At 50.3% G+C, this 19028-nt stretch overlaps 1 protein-coding gene across 1 annotated transcript in view; it reads right to left on the bottom strand.

The window, feature by feature from the left end:
- The window catches only part of gnsa (glucosamine (N-acetyl)-6-sulfatase a), an 82949-nt gene that overhangs the window by 11062 nt on the left and 52859 nt on the right, over positions 1–19028 (bottom strand). Inside the window, exon 6 of the mRNA XM_055905276.1 lies at positions 1433–1600. Coding sequence (XP_055761251.1) covers positions 1433–1600 — 168 coding nt within the window. The remainder of the gene's footprint in view (positions 1–1432; positions 1601–19028) is intronic.

Genomic DNA, 19028 nt, shown 5'->3' with positions numbered 1-19028 from the left:
TGTGGTGGCTTGGGTGTTGTGGTGGCCGGGTGTTGTGGTGGCCGGGTGGCCGGGTGTTGTGGTGGCCGGGTGTTGTGGTGGCTTGGGTGTTGTGGTGGCCGGGTGTTGTGGTGGGTTGGGTGTTGTGGTGGGTTGGGTGTTGTGGTGGGTTGGGTGTTGTGGTGGGTTGGGTGTTGTGGTGGGTTGGGTGTTGTGGTGGGTTGGGTGTTGTGGTGGCTTGGGTGTTGTGGTGGCCGGGTGTTGTGGTGGCTTGGGTGTTGTGGTGGCCGGGTGTTGTGGTGGCCGGGTGGCCGGGTGGCCGGGTGTTGTGGTGGCCGGGTGTTGTGGTGGCCGGGTGTTGTGGTGGCTTGGGTGTTGTGGTGGCCGGGTGTTGTGGTGGCTTGGGTGTTGTGGTGGCTTGGGTGTTGTGGTGGGTTGGGTGTTGTGGTGGGTTGGGTGTTGTGGTGGGTTGGGTGTTGTGGTGGGTTGGGTGTTGTGGTGGGTTGGGTGTTGTGGTGGCCGGGTGTTGTGGTGGCCGGGTGTTGTGGTGGCCGGGTGGCCGGGTGTTGTGGCGGGACGGGTGTTGTCGGGTGTGGTGGCGGGTTGGGTGTTGTGGCGGGTTGGGTGTTGTGGCGGGTTGGGTGTTGTGGTGGCCGGGTGTTGTGGTGGCCGGGTGTTGTGGTGGGCCGGGTGTTGTGGTGGGCCGGGTGTTGTGGTGGGCCGGGTGTTGTGGTGGGCCGGGTGTTGTGGTGGGCCGGGTGTTGTGGTGGGCCGGGTGTTGTGGTGGGCCGGGTGTTGTGGTGGGCCGGGTGTTGTGGTGGGCCGGGTGTTGTGGTGGCTTGGGTGTTGTGGTGGCCGGGTGTTGTGGTGGCCGGGTGGCCGGGTGTTGTGGTGGCCGGGTGTTGTGGTGGCTTGGGTGTTGTGGTGGGTTGGGTGTTGTGGTGGGTTGGGTGTTGTGGTGGGTTGGGTGTTGTGGTGGGTTGGGTGTTGTGGTGGGTTGGGTGTTGTGGTGGGTTGGGTGTTGTGGTGGGTTGGGTGTTGTGGTGGGTTGGGTGTTGTGGTGGGTTGGGTGTTGTGGTGGGTTGGGTGTTGTGGTGGGTTGGGTGTTGTGGTGGGTTGGGTGTTGTGGTGGCCGGGTGTTGTGGTGGCCGGGTGGCCGGGTGGCCGGGTGTTGTGGTGGCCGGGTGGCCGGGTGTTGTGGTGGCCGGGTGGCCGGGTGTTGTGGTGGCCGGGTGGCCGGGTGTTGTGGTGGCCGGGTGTTGTGGTGGCCGGGTGTTGTGGTGGCCGGGTGTTGTGGTGGGTTGGGTGTTGTGGTGGGTTGGGTGTTGTGGTGGACGGGTGTTGTGGTGGACGGGTGTTGTGGTGGACGGGTGTTGTGGTGGCCGGGTGTTGTGGTGGCCGGGTGTTGTGGTGGCCGGGTGTTGTGGTGGCTGTTTCCATGTTTGGAGCCTACCTTCCCATGGACGTTGAAGTTGGGGTCTCGGGGGGCCTTCAGGTCCTTGAAGTGGTCCTGGTACTGCGGGGCGGGGGTCCAGGGGGCGTGGGGGGCGGGGGTCGACACCATCATGAAAAACGGGCGGTAGTTAGACTTATACTGGAGGAAGTCTAGAGACATGTTGGTCTGGAGAGGACAGAGACAGAGGTAGTTAGACTGGAGGAAGACTAGAGACATGTTGGTCTGGAGAGGACAGAGACAGAGGTAGTTAGACTGGAGGAAGTCTAGAGACATGTTGGTCTGGAGAGGACAGAGACAGAGGTAGTTAGACTGGAGGAGGTCTAGAGACATGTTGGTCTGGAGAGGACAGAGGTAGTTAGACTGGAGGAAGTCTAGAGACATGTTGGTCTGGAGAGGACAGAGACAGAGGTAGTTAGACTGGAGGAAGACTAGAGACATGATGGACTGGAGAGGACAGAGGTAGTTAGACTGGAGGAAGTCTAGAGACATGTTGGTCTGGAGAGGACAGAGACAGAGGTAGTTAGACTGGAGGAAGTCTAGAGACATGATGGTCTGGAGAGGACAGAGACAGAGGTAGTTAGACTGGAGGAAGTCTAGAGACATGATGGTCTGGAGAGGACAGAGGTAGTTAGACTGGAGGAAGTCTAGAGACATGATGGTCTGGAGAGGACAGAGGTAGTTATACTGGAGGAAGTCTAGAGACATGTTGGTCTGGAGAGGACAGAGACAGAGGTAGTTAGACTGGAGGAAGTCTAGAGACATGATGGTCTGGAGAGGACAGAGGTAGTTAGACTGGAGGAAGTCTAGAGACATGATGGTCTGGAGAGGACAGAGGTAGTTAGACTGGAGGAAGTCTAGAGACATGATGGTCTGGAGAGGACAGAGGTAGTTAGACTGGAGGAAGTCTAGAGACATGATGGTCCGGAGAGGACAGAGACAGAGGTAGTTAGACTGGAGGAAGTCTAGAGACATGATGGTCTGGAGAGGACAGAGGTAGTTAGACTGGAGGAAGTCTAGAGACATGATGGTCTGGAGAGGACAGAGGTAGTTAGACTGGAGGAAGTCTAGAGACATGTTGGTCTGGAGAGGACAGAGGTAGTTAGACTGGAGGAAGTCTAGAGACATGATGGTCTGGAGAGGACAGAGGTAGTTAGACTGGAGGAAGTCTAGAGACATGATGGTCTGGAGAGGACAGAGGTAGTTATACTGGAGGAAGTCTAGAGACATGATGGTCTGGAGAGGACAGAGACAGAGGTAGTTAGACTGGAGGAAGTCTAGAGACATGATGGTCTGGAGAGGACAGAGACAGAGGTAGTTAGACTGGAGGAAGTCTAGAGACATGATGGACTGGAGAGGACAGAGGTAGTTAGACTGGAGGAAGTCTAGAGACATGATGGTCTGGAGAGGACAGAGGTAGTTAGACTGGAGGAAGTCTAGAGACATGTTGGTCTGGAGAGGACAGAGGTAGTTAGACTGGAGGAAGTCTAGAGACATGATGGTCTGGAGAGGACAGAGGTAGTTAGACTGGAGGAAGTCTAGAGACATGTTGGTCTGGAGAGGACAGAGGTAGTTAGACTGGAGGAAGTCTAGAGACATGATGGTCTGGAGAGGACAGAGACAGAGGTAGTTAGACTGGAGGAAGTCTAGAGACATGATGGTCTGGAGAGGACAGAGGTAGTTAGACTGGAGGAAGTCTAGAGACATGTTGGTCTGGAGAGGACAGAGACAGAGGTAGTTAGACTGGAGGAAGTCTAGAGACATGTTGGTCTGGAGAGGACAGAGGTAGTTAGACTGGAGGAAGTCTAGAGACATGATGGTCTGGAGAGGACAGAGGTAGTTAGACTGGAGGAAGTCTAGAGACATGTTGGTCTGGAGAGGACAGAGACAGAGGTAGTTAGACTGGAGGAAGTCTAGAGACATGATGGTCTGGAGAGGACAGAGGTAGTTAGACTGGAGGAAGTCTAGAGACATGATGGTCTGGAGAGGACAGAGGTAGTTAGACTGGAGGAAGTCTAGAGACATGTTGGTCTGGAGAGGACAGAGACAGAGGTAGTTAGACTGGAGGAAGTCTAGAGACATGATGGTCTGGAGAGGACAGAGGTAGTTAGACTGGAGGAAGTCTAGAGACATGTTGGTCTGGAGAGGACAGAGGTAGTTAGACTGGAGGAAGACTAGAGACATGATGGTCTGGAGAGGACAGAGGTAGTTAGACTGGAGGAAGTCTAGAGACATGTTGGTCTGGAGAGGACAGAGGTAGTTAGACTGGAGGAAGTCTAGAGACATGATGGACTGGAGAGGACAGAGGTAGTTAGACTGGAGGAAGTCTAGAGACATGTTGGTCTGGAGAGGACAGAGACAGAGGTAGTTAGACTGGAGGAAGTCTAGAGACATGTTGGTCTGGAGAGGACAGAGGTAGTTAGACTGGAGGAAGTCTAGAGACATGATGGTCTGGAGAGGACAGAGGTAGTTAGACTGGAGGAAGTCTAGAGACATGTTGGTCTGGAGAGGACAGAGGTAGTTAGACTGGAGGAAGTCTAGAGACATGATGGTCTGGAGAGGACAGAGACAGAGGTAGTTAGACTGGAGGAAGTCTAGAGACATGTTGGTCTGGAGAGGACAGAGACAGTTAGACTGGAGGAAGTCTAGAGACATGTTGGTCTGGAGAGGACAGAGACAGAGGTAGTTAGACTGGAGGAAGTCTAGAGACATGATGGTCTGGAGAGGACAGAGGTAGTTAGACTGGAGGAAGTCTAGAGACATGTTGGTCTGGAGAGGACAGAGACAGAGGTAGTTAGACTGGAGGAAGACTAGAGACATGTTGGTCTGGAGAGGACAGAGGTAGTTAGACTGGAGGAAGTCTAGAGACATGATGGTCTGGAGAGGACAGAGGTAGTTAGACTGGAGGAGGTCTAGAGACATGTTGGTCTGGAGAGGACAGAGACAGAGGTAGTTAGACTGGAGGAAGTCTAGAGACATGTTGGTCTGGAGAGGACAGAGGTAGTTAGACTGGAGGAAGTCTAGAGACATGATGGTCTGGAGAGGACAGAGACAGAGGTAGTTAGACTGGAGGAAGTCTAGAGACATGATGGTCTGGAGAGGACAGAGGTAGTTAGACTGGAGGAGGTCTAGAGACATGATGGTCTGGAGAAGACAGAGACAGAGGTAGTTAGACTGGAGGAAGTCTAGAGACATGTTGGTCTGGAGAGGACAGAGGTAGTTAGACTGGAGGAAGTCTAGAGACATGATGGACTGGAGAGGACAGAGGTAGTTAGACTGGAGGAAGTCTAGAGACATGTTGGTCTGGAGAAGACAGAGGTAGTTAGACTGGAGGAAGTCTAGAGACATGTTGGTCTGGAGAGGACAGAGACAGAGGTAGTTAGACTGGAGGAAGACTAGAGACATGTTGGTCTGGAGAGGACAGAGGTAGTTAGACTGGAGGAAGTCTAGAGACATGATGGTCTGGAGAGGACAGAGACAGAGGTAGTTAGTCTGGAGGAAGTCTAGAGACATGATGGTCTGGAGAGGACAGAGACAGAGGTAGTTAGTCTGGAGGAAGTCTAGAGACATGATGGTCTGGAGAGGACAGAGGTAGTTAGACTGGAGGAAGTCTAGAGACATGATGGTCTGGAGAGGACAGAGACAGAGGTAGTTAGACTGGAGGAAGTCTAGAGACATGTTGGTCTGGAGAGGACAGAGACAGAGGTAGTTAGACTGGAGGAAGTCTAGATACATGTTGGTCTGGAGAGGACAGAGGTAGTTAGACTGGAGGAAGTCTAGAGACATGTTGGTCTGGAGAGGACAGAGACAGAGGTAGTTAGACTGGAGGAAGTCTAGAGACATGATGGTCTGGAGAGGACAGAGACAGAGGTAGTTAGACTGGAGGAAGTCTAGAGACATGATGGTCTGGAGAGGACAGAGACAGAGGTAGTTAGACTGGAGGAGGTCTAGAGACATGTTGGTCTGGAGAGGACAGAGGTAGTTAGACTGGAGGAAGTCTAGAGACATTTTGGTCTGGAGAGGACAGAGGTAGTTAGACTGGAGGAAGTCTAGAGACATGTTGGTCTGGAGAGGACAGAGGTAGTTAGACTGGAGGAAGTCTAGAGACATGATGGTCTGGAGAGGACAGAGACAGAGGTAGTTAGACTGGAGGAAGTCTAGAGACATGTTGGTCTGGAGAGGACAGAGACAGAGGTAGTTAGACTGGAGGAAGTCTAGAGACATGATGGTCTGGAGAGGACAGAGACAGAGGTAGTTAGACTGGAGGAAGTCTAGAGACATGTTGGTCTGGAGAGGACAGAGACAGAGGTAGTTAGACTGGAGGAAGTCTAGAGACATGATGGTCTGGAGAGGACAGAGACAGAGGTAGTTAGACTGGAGGAAGTCTAGAGACATGTTGGTCTGGAGAGGACAGAGACAGAGGTAGTTAGACTGGAGGAAGTCTAGATACATGATGGTCTGGAGAGGACAGAGACAAAGGTAGTTAGACTGGAGGAAGTCTAGAAACATGATGGTCTGGAGAGGACAGAGGTAGTTAGACTGGAGGAAGTCTAGAAACATGATGGTCTGGAGAGGACAGAGGTAGTTAGACTGGAGGAAGTCTAGAGACATGTTGGTCTGGAGAGGACAGAGGTAGTTATACTGGAGGAAGACTAGAGACATGATGGTCTGGAGAGGACAGAGACAGAGGTAGTTAGACTGGAGGAGGTGTAGAGACATGTTGGTCTGGAGAGGACAGAGGTAGTTATACTGGAGGAAGACTAGAGACATGATGGTCTGGAGAGGACAGAGACAGAGGTAGTTAGACTGGAGGAAGTCTAGAGACATGTTGGTCTGGAGAGGACAGAGGTAGTTAGACTGGAGGAAGTCTAGAGACATGATGGTCTGGAGAGGACAGAGGTAGTTAGACTGGAGGAAGTCTAGAGACATGTTGGTCTGGAGAGGACAGAGGTAGTTATACTGGAGGAAGACTAGAGACATGATGGTCTGGAGAGGACAGAGACAGAGGTAGTTAGACTGGAGGAGGTCTAGAGACATGTTGGTCTGGAGAGGACAGAGGTAGTTAGACTGGAGGAAGTCTAGAGACATGATGGTCTGGAGAGGACAGAGGTAGTTAGACTGGAGGAAGTCTAGAGACATGTTGGTCTGGAGAGGACAGAGGTAGTTAGACTGGAGGAAGTCTAGAGACATGATGGTCTGGAGAGGACAGAGACAGAAGTAGTTAGACTGGAGGAAGTCTAGAGACATGTTGGTCTGGAGAGGACAGAGACAGAGGTAGTTAGATTGGAGGAAGTCTAGATACATGTTGGTCTGGAGAGGACAGAGGTAGTTAGACTGGAGGAAGTCTAGAGACATGTTGGTCTGGAGAGGACAGAGACAGAGGTAGTTAGACTGGAGGAAGTCTAGAGACATGATGGTCTGGAGAGGACAGAGACAGAGGTAGTTAGACTGGAGGAAGTCTAGAGACATGATGGTCTGGAGAGGACAGAGACAGAGGTAGTTAGACTGGAGGAGGTCTAGAGACATGTTGGTCTGGAGAGGACAGAGGTAGTTAGACTGGAGGAAGTCTAGAGACATGTTGGTCTGGAGAGGACAGAGACAGAGGTAGTTAGACTGGAGGAAGTCTAGAGACATGATGGTCTGGAGAGGACAGAGGTAGTTAGACTGGAGGAAGTCTAGAAACATGTTGGTCTGGAGAGGACAGAGGTAGTTAGACTGGAGGAAGTCTAGAGACATGTTGGTCTGGAGAGGACAGAGACAGAGGTAGTTAGACTGGAGGAAGTCTAGAGACATGTTGGTCTGGAGAGGACAGAGGTAGTTAGACTGGAGGAAGTCTAGAGACATGTTGGTCTGGAGAGGACAGAGGTAGTTAGACTGGAGGAAGTCTAGAGACATGATGGTCTGGAGAGGACAGAGACAGAGGTAGTTAGACTGGAGGAAGTCTAGAGACATGTTGGTCTGGAGAGGACAGAGGTAGTTAGACTGGAGGAAGTCTAGAGACATGTTGGTCTGGAGAGGACAGAGGTAGTTATACTGGAGGAAGTCTAGAGACATGTTGGTCTGGAGAGGACAGAGACAGAGGTAGTTAGACTGGAGGAAGTCTAGAGACATGATGGTCTGGAGAGGACAGAGACAGAGGTAGTTAGACTGGAGGAAGTCTAGAGACATGATGGTCTGGAGAGGACAGAGGTAGTTAGACTGGAGGAAGTCTAGAAACATGTTGGTCTGGAGAGGACAGAGGTAGTTAGACTGGAGGAAGTCTAGAGACATGTTGGTCTGGAGAGGACAGAGACAGAGGTAGTTAGACTGGAGGAAGTCTAGAGACATGTTGGTCTGGAGAGGACAGAGGTAGTTATACTGGAGGAAGTCTAGAGACATGATGGTCTGGAGAGGACAGAGACAGAGGTAGTTAGACTGGAGGAAGTCTAGAGACATGATGGTCTGGAGAGGACAGAGACAGAGGTAGTTAGACTGGAGGAAGTCTAGAGACATGATGGACTGGAGAGGACAGAGGTAGTTAGACTGGAGGAAGTCTAGAGACATGATGGTCTGGAGAGGACAGAGGTAGTTAGACTGGAGGAAGTCTAGAGACATGTTGGTCTGGAGAGGACAGAGGTAGTTAGACTGGAGGAAGTCTAGAGACATGATGGTCTGGAGAGGACAGAGACAGAGGTAGTTAGACTGGAGGAAGTCTAGAGACATGATGGTCTGGAGAGGACAGAGGTAGTTAGACTGGAGGAAGTCTAGAGACATGTTGGTCTGGAGAGGACAGAGACAGAGGTAGTTAGACTGGAGGAAGTCTAGAGACATGTTGGTCTGGAGAGGACAGAGGTAGTTAGACTGGAGGAAGTCTAGAGACATGTTGGTCTGGAGAGGACAGAGGTAGTTAGACTGGAGGAAGTCTAGAGACATGATGGTCTGGAGAGGACAGAGGTAGTTAGACTGGAGGAAGTCTAGAGACATGTTGGTCTGGAGAGGACAGAGACAGAGGTAGTTAGACTGGAGGAAGTCTAGAGACATGATGGTCTGGAGAGGACAGAGGTAGTTAGACTGGAGGAAGTCTAGAGACATGATGGTCTGGAGAGGACAGAGGTAGTTAGACTGGAGGAAGTCTAGAGACATGTTGGTCTGGAGAGGACAGAGACAGAGGTAGTTAGACTGGAGGAAGTCTAGAGACATGATGGTCTGGAGAGGACAGAGGTAGTTAGACTGGAGGAAGTCTAGAGACATGTTGGTCTGGAGAGGACAGAGGTAGTTAGACTGGAGGAAGACTAGAGACATGATGGTCTGAGAGGACAGAGGTAGTTAGACTGGAGGAAGTCTAGAGACATGTTGGTCTGGAGAAGACAGAGGTAGTTAGACTGGAGGAAGTCTAGAGACATGATGGATTGGAGAGGACAGAGGTAGTTAGACTGGAGGAAGTCTAGAGACATGTTGGTCTGGAGAGGACAGAGACAGAGGTAGTTAGACTGGAGGAAGTCTAGAGACATGTTGGTCTGGAGAGGACAGAGGTAGTTAGACTGGAGGAAGTCTAGAGACATGATGGTCTGGAGAGGACAGAGGTAGTTAGACTGGAGGAAGTCTAGAGACATGTTGGTCTGGAGAGGACAGAGGTAGTTAGACTGGAGGAAGTCTAGAGACATGATGGTCTGGAGAGGACAGAGACAGAGGTAGTTAGACTGGAGGAAGTCTAGAGACATGTTGGTCTGGAGAGGACAGAGACAGTTAGACTGGAGGAAGTCTAGAGACATGTTGGTCTGGAGAGGACAGAGACAGAGGTAGTTAGACTGGAGGAAGTCTAGAGACATGATGGTCTGGAGAGGACAGAGGTAGTTAGACTGGAGGAAGTCTAGAGACATGTTGGTCTGGAGAGGACAGAGACAGAGGTAGTTAGACTGGAGGAAGACTAGAGACATGTTGGTCTGGAGAGGACAGAGGTAGTTAGACTGGAGGAAGTCTAGAGACATGATGGTCTGGAGAGGACAGAGGTAGTTAGACTGGAGGAGGTCTAGAGACATGTTGGTCTGGAGAGGACAGAGACAGAGGTAGTTAGACTGGAGGAAGTCTAGAGACATGTTGGTCTGGAGAGGACAGAGGTAGTTAGACTGGAGGAAGTCTAGAAACATGATGGTCTGGAGAGGACAGAGGTAGTTAGACTGGAGGAAGTCTAGAGACATGATGGTCTGGAGAGGACAGAGGTAGTTAGACTGGAGGAAGTCTAGAGACATGATGGTCTGGAGAGGACAGAGACAGAGGTAGTTAGACTGGAGGAAGTCTAGAGACATGATGGTCTGGAGAGGACAGAGACAGAGGTAGTTAGACTGGAGGAAGTCTAGAGACATGATGGTCTGGAGAGGACAGAGATAGTTAGACTGGAGGAGGTCTAGAGACATGATGGTCTGGAGAAGACAGAGACAGAGGTAGTTAGACTGGAGGAAGTCTAGAGACATGTTGGTCTGGAGAGGACAGAGGTAGTTAGACTGGAGGAAGTCTAGAGACATGATGGACTGGAGAGGACAGAGGTAGTTAGACTGGAGGAAGTCTAGAGACATGTTGGTCTGGAGAAGACAGAGGTAGTTAGACTGGAGGAAGTCTAGAGACATGTTGGTCTGGAGAGGACAGAGACAGAGGTAGTTAGACTGGAGGAAGACTAGAGACATGTTGGTCTGGAGAGGACAGAGGTAGTTAGACTGGAGGAAGTCTAGAGACATGATGGTCTGGAGAGGACAGAGACAGAGGTAGTTAGTCTGGAGGAAGTCTAGAGACATGATGGTCTGGAGAGGACAGAGACAGAGGTAGTTAGTCTGGAGGAAGTCTAGAGACATGATGGTCTGGAGAGGACAGAGGTAGTTAGACTGGAGGAAGTCTAGAGACATGATGGTCTGGAGAGGACAGAGACAGAGGTAGTTAGACTGGAGGAAGTCTAGAGACATGTTGGTCTGGAGAGGACAGAGACAGAGGTAGTTAGACTGGAGGAAGTCTAGATACATGTTGGTCTGGAGAGGACAGAGGTAGTTAGACTGGAGGAAGTCTAGAGACATGTTGGTCTGGAGAGGACAGAGACAGAGGTAGTTAGACTGGAGGAAGTCTAGAGACATGATGGTCTGGAGAGGACAGAGACAGAGGTAGTTAGACTGGAGGAAGTCTAGAGACATGATGGTCTGGAGAGGACAGAGACAGAGGTAGTTAGACTGGAGGAGGTCTAGAGACATGTTGGTCTGGAGAGGACAGAGGTAGTTAGACTGGAGGAAGTCTAGAGACATTTTGGTCTGGAGAGGACAGAGGTAGTTAGACTGGAGGAAGTCTAGAGACATGTTGGTCTGGAGAGGACAGAGGTAGTTAGACTGGAGGAAGTCTAGAGACATGATGGTCTGGAGAGGACAGAGACAGAGGTAGTTAGACTGGAGGAAGTCTAGAGACATGTTGGTCTGGAGAGGACAGAGACAGAGGTAGTTAGACTGGAGGAAGTCTAGAGACATGATGGTCTGGAGAGGACAGAGACAGAGGTAGTTAGACTGGAGGAAGTCTAGAGACATGTTGGTCTGGAGAGGACAGAGACAGAGGTAGTTAGACTGGAGGAAGTCTAGAGACATGATGGTCTGGAGAGGACAGAGACAGAGGTAGTTAGACTGGAGGAAGTCTAGATACATGATGGTCTGGAGAGGACAGAGACAGAGGTAGTTAGACTGGAGGAAGTCTAGAGACATGTTGGTCTGGAGAGGACAGAGACAGAGGTAGTTAGACTGGAGGAAGTCTAGATACATGATGGTCTGGAGAGGACAGAGACAAAGGTAGTTAGACTGGAGGAAGTCTAGAAACATGATGGTCTGGAGAGGACAGAGGTAGTTAGACTGGAGGAAGTCTAGAAACATGATGGTCTGGAGAGGACAGAGGTAGTTAGACTGGAGGAAGTCTAGAGACATGTTGGTCTGGAGAGGACAGAGGTAGTTATACTGGAGGAAGACTAGAGACATGATGGTCTGGAGAGGACAGAGACAGAGGTAGTTAGACTGGAGGAGGTCTAGAGACATGTTGGTCTGGAGAGGACAGAGGTAGTTATACTGGAGGAAGACTAGAGACATGATGGTCTGGAGAGGACAGAGACAGAGGTAGTTAGACTGGAGGAAGTCTAGAGACATGTTGGTCTGGAGAGGACAGAGACAGAGGTAGTTAGACTGGAGGAGGTCTAGAGACATGTTGGTCTGGAGAGGACAGAGGTAGTTAGACTGGAGGAAGTCTAGAGACATTTTGGTCTGGAGAGGACAGAGGTAGTTAGACTGGAGGAAGTCTAGAGACATGATGGTCTGGAGAGGACAGAGACAGAGGTAGTTAGACTGGAGGAAGTCTAGATACATGATGGTCTGGAGAGGACAGAGACAGAGGTAGTTAGACTGGAGGAAGTCTAGAGACATGTTGGTCTGGAGAGGACAGAGACAGAGGTAGTTAGACTGGAGGAAGTCTAGATACATGATGGTCTGGAGAGGACAGAGACAAAGGTAGTTAGACTGGAGGAAGTCTAGAAACATGATGGTCTGGAGAGGACAGAGGTAGTTAGACTGGAGGAAGTCTAGAAACATGATGGTCTGGAGAGGACAGAGGTAGTTAGACTGGAGGAAGTCTAGAGACATGTTGGTCTGGAGAGGACAGAGGTAGTTATACTGGAGGAAGACTAGAGACATGATGGTCTGGAGAGGACAGAGACAGAGGTAGTTAGACTGGAGGAGGTCTAGAGACATGTTGGTCTGGAGAGGACAGAGGTAGTTAGACTGGAGGAAGTCTAGAGACATGATGGTCTGGAGAGGACAGAGGTAGTTAGACTGGAGGAAGTCTAGAGACATGTTGGTCTGGAGAGGACAGAGGTAGTTAGACTGGAGGAAGTCTAGAGACATGATGGTCTGGAGAGGACAGAGACAGAAGTAGTTAGACTGGAGGAAGTCTAGAGACATGTTGGTCTGGAGAGGACAGAGACAGAGGTAGTTAGATTGGAGGAAGTCTAGATACATGTTGGTCTGGAGAGGACAGAGGTAGTTAGACTGGAGGAAGTCTAGAGACATGTTGGTCTGGAGAGGACAGAGACAGAGGTAGTTAGACTGGAGGAAGTCTAGAGACATGATGGTCTGGAGAGGACAGAGACAGAGGTAGTTAGACTGGAGGAAGTCTAGAGACATGATGGTCTGGAGAGGACAGAGACAGAGGTAGTTAGACTGGAGGAGGTCTAGAGACATGTTGGTCTGGAGAGGACAGAGGTAGTTAGACTGGAGGAAGTCTAGAGACATGTTGGTCTGGAGAGGACAGAGACAGAGGTAGTTAGACTGGAGGAAGTCTAGAGACATGATGGTCTGGAGAGGACAGAGGTAGTTAGACTGGAGGAAGTCTAGAAACATGTTGGTCTGGAGAGGACAGAGGTAGTTAGACTGGAGGAAGTCTAGAGACATGTTGGTCTGGAGAGGACAGAGACAGAGGTAGTTAGACTGGAGGAAGTCTAGAGACATGTTGGTCTGGAGAGGACAGAGGTAGTTAGACTGGAGGAAGTCTAGAGACATGTTGGTCTGGAGAGGACAGAGGTAGTTAGACTGGAGGAAGTCTAGAGACATGATGGTCTGGAGAGGACAGAGACAGAGGTAGTTAGACTGGAGGAAGTCTAGAGACATGTTGGTCTGGAGAGGACAGAGGTAGTTAGACTGGAGGAAGTCTAGAGACATGTTGGTCTGGAGAGGACAGAGGTAGTTAGACTGGAGGAAGTCTAGAGACATGTTGGTCTGGAGAGGACAGAGACAGAGGTAGTTAGACTGGAGGAAGTCTAGAGACATGATGGTCTGGAGAGGACAGAGACAGAGGTAGTTAGACTGGAGGAAGTCTAGAGACATGATGGTCTGGAGAGGACAGAGACAGAGGTAGTTAGACTGGAGGAAGTCTAGAGACATGTTGGTCTGGAGAGGACAGAGGTAGTTAGACTGGAGGAGGTCTAGAGACATGATGGTCTGGAGAGGACAGAGACAGAGGTAGTTAGACTGGAGGAAGTCTAGAGACATGTTGGTCTGGAGAGGACAGAGACAGAGGTAGTTAGACTGGAGGAAGTCTAGAGACATGATGGACTGGAGAGGACAGAGGTAGTTAGACTGGAGGAAGTCTAGAGACATGATGGTCTGGAGAGGACAGAGGTAGTTAGACTGGAGGAAGTCTAGAGACATGATGGACTGGAGAGGACAGAGGTAGTTAGATTGGAGGAAGTCTAGAGACATGATGGTCTGGAGAGGACAGAGGTAGTTAGACTGGAGGAGGTCTAGAGACATGTTGGTCTGGAGAGGACAGAGGTAGTTAGACTGGAGGAAGACTAGAGACATGATGGTCTGGAGAGGACAGAGGTAGTTAGACTGGAGGAGGTCTAGAGACATGTTGGTCTGGAGAGGACAGAGACAGAGGTAGTTAGACTGGAGGAAGTCTAGAGACATGTTGGTCTGGAGAGGACAGAGACAGAGGTAGTTAGACTGGAGGAAGTCTAGAGACATGATGGTCTGGAGAGGACAGAGACAGACGTAGTTAGACTGGAGGAAGTCTAGAGACATGTTGGTCTGGAGAGGACAGAGGTAGTTAGACTGGAGGAGGTCTAGAGACATGATGGTCTGGAGAGGACAGAGACAGAGGTAGTTAGACTGGAGGAAGTCTAGAGACATGATGTCTGGAGAGGACAGAGGTAGTTAGACTGGAGGAAGTCTAGAGACATGTTGGTCTGGAGAGGACAGAGACAGAGGTAGTTAGACTGGAGGAGGTCTAGAGACATGTTGGTCTGGAGAGGACAGAGGTAGTTAGACTGGAGGAGGTCTAGAGACATGTTGGTCTGGAGAGGACAGAGACAGAGGTAGTTAGACTGGAGGAGGTCTAGAGACATGTTGGTCTGGAGAGGACAGAGACAGAGGTAGTTAGACTGGAGGAAGTCTAGAGACATGATGGTCTGGAGAGGACAGAGGTAGTTAGACTGGAGGAAGTCTAGAGACATGTTGGTCTGGAGAAGACAGAGGTAGTTAGACTGGAGGAAGTCTAGAGACATGATGGTCTGGAGAGGACAGAGGTAGTTAGACTGGAGGAAGTCTAGAGACATGTTGGTCTGGAGAGGACAGAGGTAGTTAGACTGGAGGAAGTCTAGAGACATGATGGTCTGGAGAGGACAGAGGTAGTTATACTGGAGGAAGTCTAGAGACATGTTGGTCTGGAGAGGACAGAGACAGAGGTAGTTAGACTGGAGGAGGTCTAGAGACATGTTGGTCTGGAGAGGACAGAGACAGAGGTAGTTAGACTGGAGGAAGTCTAGAGACATGATGGTCTGGAGAGGACAGAGGTAGTTAGACTGGAGGAAGTCTAGAGACATGATGGTCTGGAGAGGACAGAGGTAGTTAGACTGGAGTTGGTCTAGAGACATGTTGGTCTGGAGAGGACAGAGACAGAGGTAGTTAGACTGGAGGAAGTCTAGAGACATGATGGTCTGGAGAGGACAGAGGTAGTTAGACTGGAGGAGGTCTAGAGACATGTTGGTCTGGAGAGGACAGAGGTAGTTAGACTGGAGGAAGTCTAGAGACATGATGGTCTGTAGAGGACAGAGGTAGTTAGACTGGAGGAAGTCTAGAGACATGATGGTCTGGAGAGGACAGAGACAGAGGTAGTTAGACTGGAGGAAGTCTAGAGACATGTTGGTCTGGAGAGGACCGAGACAGAGGTAGTTAGACTGGAGGAAGTCTAGAGACATGTTGGTCTGGAGAGGACAGAGGTAGTTAGACTGGAGGAAGTCTAGAGACATGTTGGTCTGGAGAGGACAGAGACAGAGGTAGTTAGACTGGAGGAAGTCTAGAGACATGATGGTCTGGAGAGGACAGAGGTAGTTAGACTGGAGGAAGTCTAGAGACATGATGGTCTGGAGAGGACAGAGGTAGTTAGACTGGAGGAAGTCTAGAGACATGATGGTCTGGAGAGGACAGAGGTAGTTAGACTGGAGGAAGTCTAGAGACATGATGGTCTGGAGAGGACAGAGACAGAGGTAGTTAGACTGGAGGAAGTCTAGAGACATGATGGTCTGGAGAGGACAGAGGTAGTTAGACTGGAGGAAGTCTAGAGACATGATGGTCTGGAGAGGACAGAGACAGAGGTAGTTAGACTGGAGGAAGTCTAGAGACATGATGGTCTGGAGAGGACAGAGGTAGTTAGACTGGAGGAAGTCTAGAGACATGTTGGTCTGGAGAGGACAGAGGTAGTTAGACTGGAGGAAGTCTAGAGACATGATGGTCTGGAGAGGACAGAGGTAGTTAGACTGGAGGAAGTCTAGAGACATGATGGTCTGGAGAGGACAGAGGTAGTTAGACTGGAGGAAGTCTAGAGACATGTTGGTCTGGAGAGGACAGAGGTAGTTAGACTGGAGGAAGTCTAGAGACATGTTGGTCTGGAGAGGACAGAGGTAGTTAGACTGGAGGAAGTCTAGAGACATGTTGGTCTGGAGAGGACAGAGGTAGTTAGACTGGAGGAAGTCTAGAGACATGATGGTCTGGAGAGGACAGAGGTAGTTAGACTGGAGGAAGTCTAGAGACATGATGGTCTGGAGAGGACAGAGGTAGTTAGACTGGAGGAAGTCTAGAGACATGATGGTCTGGAGAGGACAGAGACAGAGGTAGTTAGACTGGAGGAAGTCTAGAGACATGTTGGTCTGGAGAGGACAGAGACAGAGGTAGTTAGACTGGAGGAAGTCTAGAGACATGATGGTCTGGAGAGGACAGAGGTAGTTAGACTGGAGGAAGTCTAGAGACATGATGGTCTGGAGAGGACAGAGACAGAGGTAGTTAGACTGGAGGAAGTCTAGAGACATGTTGGTCTGGAGAGGACAGAGACAGAGGTAGTTAGACTGGAGGAAGTCTAGAGACATGATGGTCTGGAGAGGACAGAGGTAGTTAGACTGGAGGAAGTCTAGAGACATGTTGGTCTGGAGAGGACAGAGACAGAGGTAGTTAGACTGGAGGAAGACTAGAGACATGTTGGTCTGGAGAGGACAGAGGTAGTTAGACTGGAGGAAGTCTAGAGACATGATGGTCTGGAGAGGACAGAGACAGAGGTAGTTAGACTGGAGGAAGTCTAGAGACATGATGGTCTGGAGAGGACAGAGGTAGTTAGACTGGAGGAAGTCTAGAGACATGATGGTCTGGAGAGGACAGAGGTAGTTAGACTGGAGGAAGTCTAGAGACATGTTGGTCTGGAGAGGACAGAGGTAGTTAGACTGGAGGAAGTCTAGAGACATGTTGGTCTGGAGAGGACAGAGGTAGTTAGACTGGAGGAAGTCTAGAGACATGTTGGTCTGGAGAGGACAGAGACAGAGGTAGTTAGACTGGAGGAGGTCTAGAGACATGTTGGTCTGGAGAGGACAGAGGTAGTTAGACTGGAGGAAGACTAGAGACATGATGGTCTGGAGAAGACAGAGACAGAGGTAGTTAGACTGGAGGAAGTCTAGAGACATGTTGGTCTGGAGAGGACAGAGGTAGTTAGACTGGAGGAAGTCTAGAGACATGATGGTCTGGAGAGGACAGAGGTAGTTAGACTGGAGGAAGTCTAGAGACATGATGGTCTGGAGAGGACAGAGACAGAGGTAGTTAGACTGGAGGAAGTCTAGAGACATGTTGGTCTGGAGAGGACAGAGACAGAGGTAGTTAGACTGGAGGAAGACTAGAGACATGTTGGTCTGGAGAGGACAGAGGTAGTTAGACTGGAGGAAGTCTAGAGACATGATGGTCTGGAGAGGACAGAGACAGAGGTAGTTAGACTGGAGGAAGTCTAGAGACATGATGGTCTGGAGAGGACAGAGGTAATTAGACTGGAGGAAGTCTAGAGACATGATGGTCTGGAGAGGACAGAGGTAGTTAGACTGGAGGAGGTCTAGAGAAGACAGAGACAGAGGTAGTTAGACTGGAGGAAGTCTAGAGACATGTTGGTCTGGAGAGGACAGAGACAGAGGTAGTTAGACTGGAGGAGGTCTAGAGACATGATGGTCTGGAGAGGACAGAGGTAGTTAGACTGGAGGAAGTCTAGAGACATGTTGGTCTGGAGAGGACAGAGGTAGTTAGACTGGAGGAAGTCTAGAGACATGTTGGTCTGGAGAGGACAGAGGTAGTTAGACTGGAGGAGGTCTAGAGACATGATGGTCTGGAGAAGACAGAGACAGAGGTAGTTAGACTGGAGGAGGTCTAGAGACATGTTGGTCTGGAGAGGACAGAGGTAGTTAGACTGGAGGAAGTCTAGAGACATGTTGGTCTGGAGAGGACAGAGACAGAGGTAGTTAGACTGGAGGAAGACTAGAGACATGTTGGTCTGGAGAGGACAGAGGTAGTTAGACTGGAGGAAGTCTAGAGACATGATGGTCTGGAGAGGACAGAGACAGAGGTAGTTAGACTGGAGGAAGTCTAGAGACATGATGGTCTGGAGAGGACAGAGGTAGTTAGACTGGAGGAAGTCTAGAGACATGATGGTCTGGAGAGGACAGAGGTAGTTAGACTGGAGGAAGTCTAGAGACATGTTGGTCTGGAGAGGACAGAGACAGAGGTAGTTAGACTGGAGGAAGTCTAGAGACATGATGGTCTGGAGAGGACAGAGGTAGTTAGACTGGAGGAAGTCTAGAGACATGTTGGTCTGGAGAGGACAGAGACAGAGGTAGTTAGACTGGAGGAAGTCTAGAGACATGTTGGTCTGGAGAGGACAGAGACAGAGGTAGTTAGACTGGAGGAAGTCTAGAGACATGTTGGTCTGGAGAGGACAGAGACAGAGGTAGTTAGACTGGAGGAAGTCTAGAGACATGTTGGTCTGGAGAGGACAGAGGTAGTTAGACTGGAGGAAGTCTAGACATGTTGGTCTGGAGAGGACAGAAGTAGTTAGACTGGAGGAAGTCTAGAGACATGTTGGTCTGGAGAGGACAGAGGTAGTTAGACTGGAGGAAGACTAGAGACATGATGGTCTGGAGAGGACAGAGACAGAGGTAGTTAGACTGGAGGAGGTCTAGAGACATGTTGGTCTGGAGAGGACAGAAGTAGTTAGACTGGAGGAAGTCTAGAGACATGTTGGTCTGGAGAGGACAGAGGTAGTTAGACTGGAGGAGGTCTAGAGACATGTTGGTCTGGAGAGGACAGAGGTAGTTAGACTGGAGGAAGACTAGAGACATGATGGTCTGGAGAGGACAGAGACAGAGGTAGTTAGACTGGAGGAGGTCTAGAGACATGTTGGTCTGGAGAGGACAGAGGTAGTTAGACTGGAGGAAGTCTAGAGACATGTTGGTCTGGAGAGGACAGAGGTAGTTAGACTGGAGGAAGTCTAGAGACATGATGGTCTGGAGAGGACAGAGGTAGTTAGACTGGAGGAAGTCTAGAGACATGATGGTCCGGAGAGGACAGAGGTAGTTAGACTGGAGGAAGTCTAGAGACATGTTGGTCTGGAGAGGACAGAGACAGAGGTAGTTAGACTGGAGGAAGACTAGAGACATGATGGTCTGGAGAGGACAGAGGTAGTTAGACTGGAGGAAGTCGAGACATGATGGTCTGGAGAGGACAGAGGTAGTTAGACTGGAGGAAGTCTAGAG

The sequence above is a fragment of the Salvelinus fontinalis genome, chromosome 39 (genome assembly GCF_029448725.1).
Source record: "Salvelinus fontinalis isolate EN_2023a chromosome 39, ASM2944872v1, whole genome shotgun sequence".
NCBI lineage: Eukaryota > Metazoa > Chordata > Actinopteri > Salmoniformes > Salmonidae > Salvelinus > Salvelinus fontinalis.
Note: the sequence above shows the minus strand (reverse complement) of the source record. Positions and strands in the feature narration are given on the sequence as shown.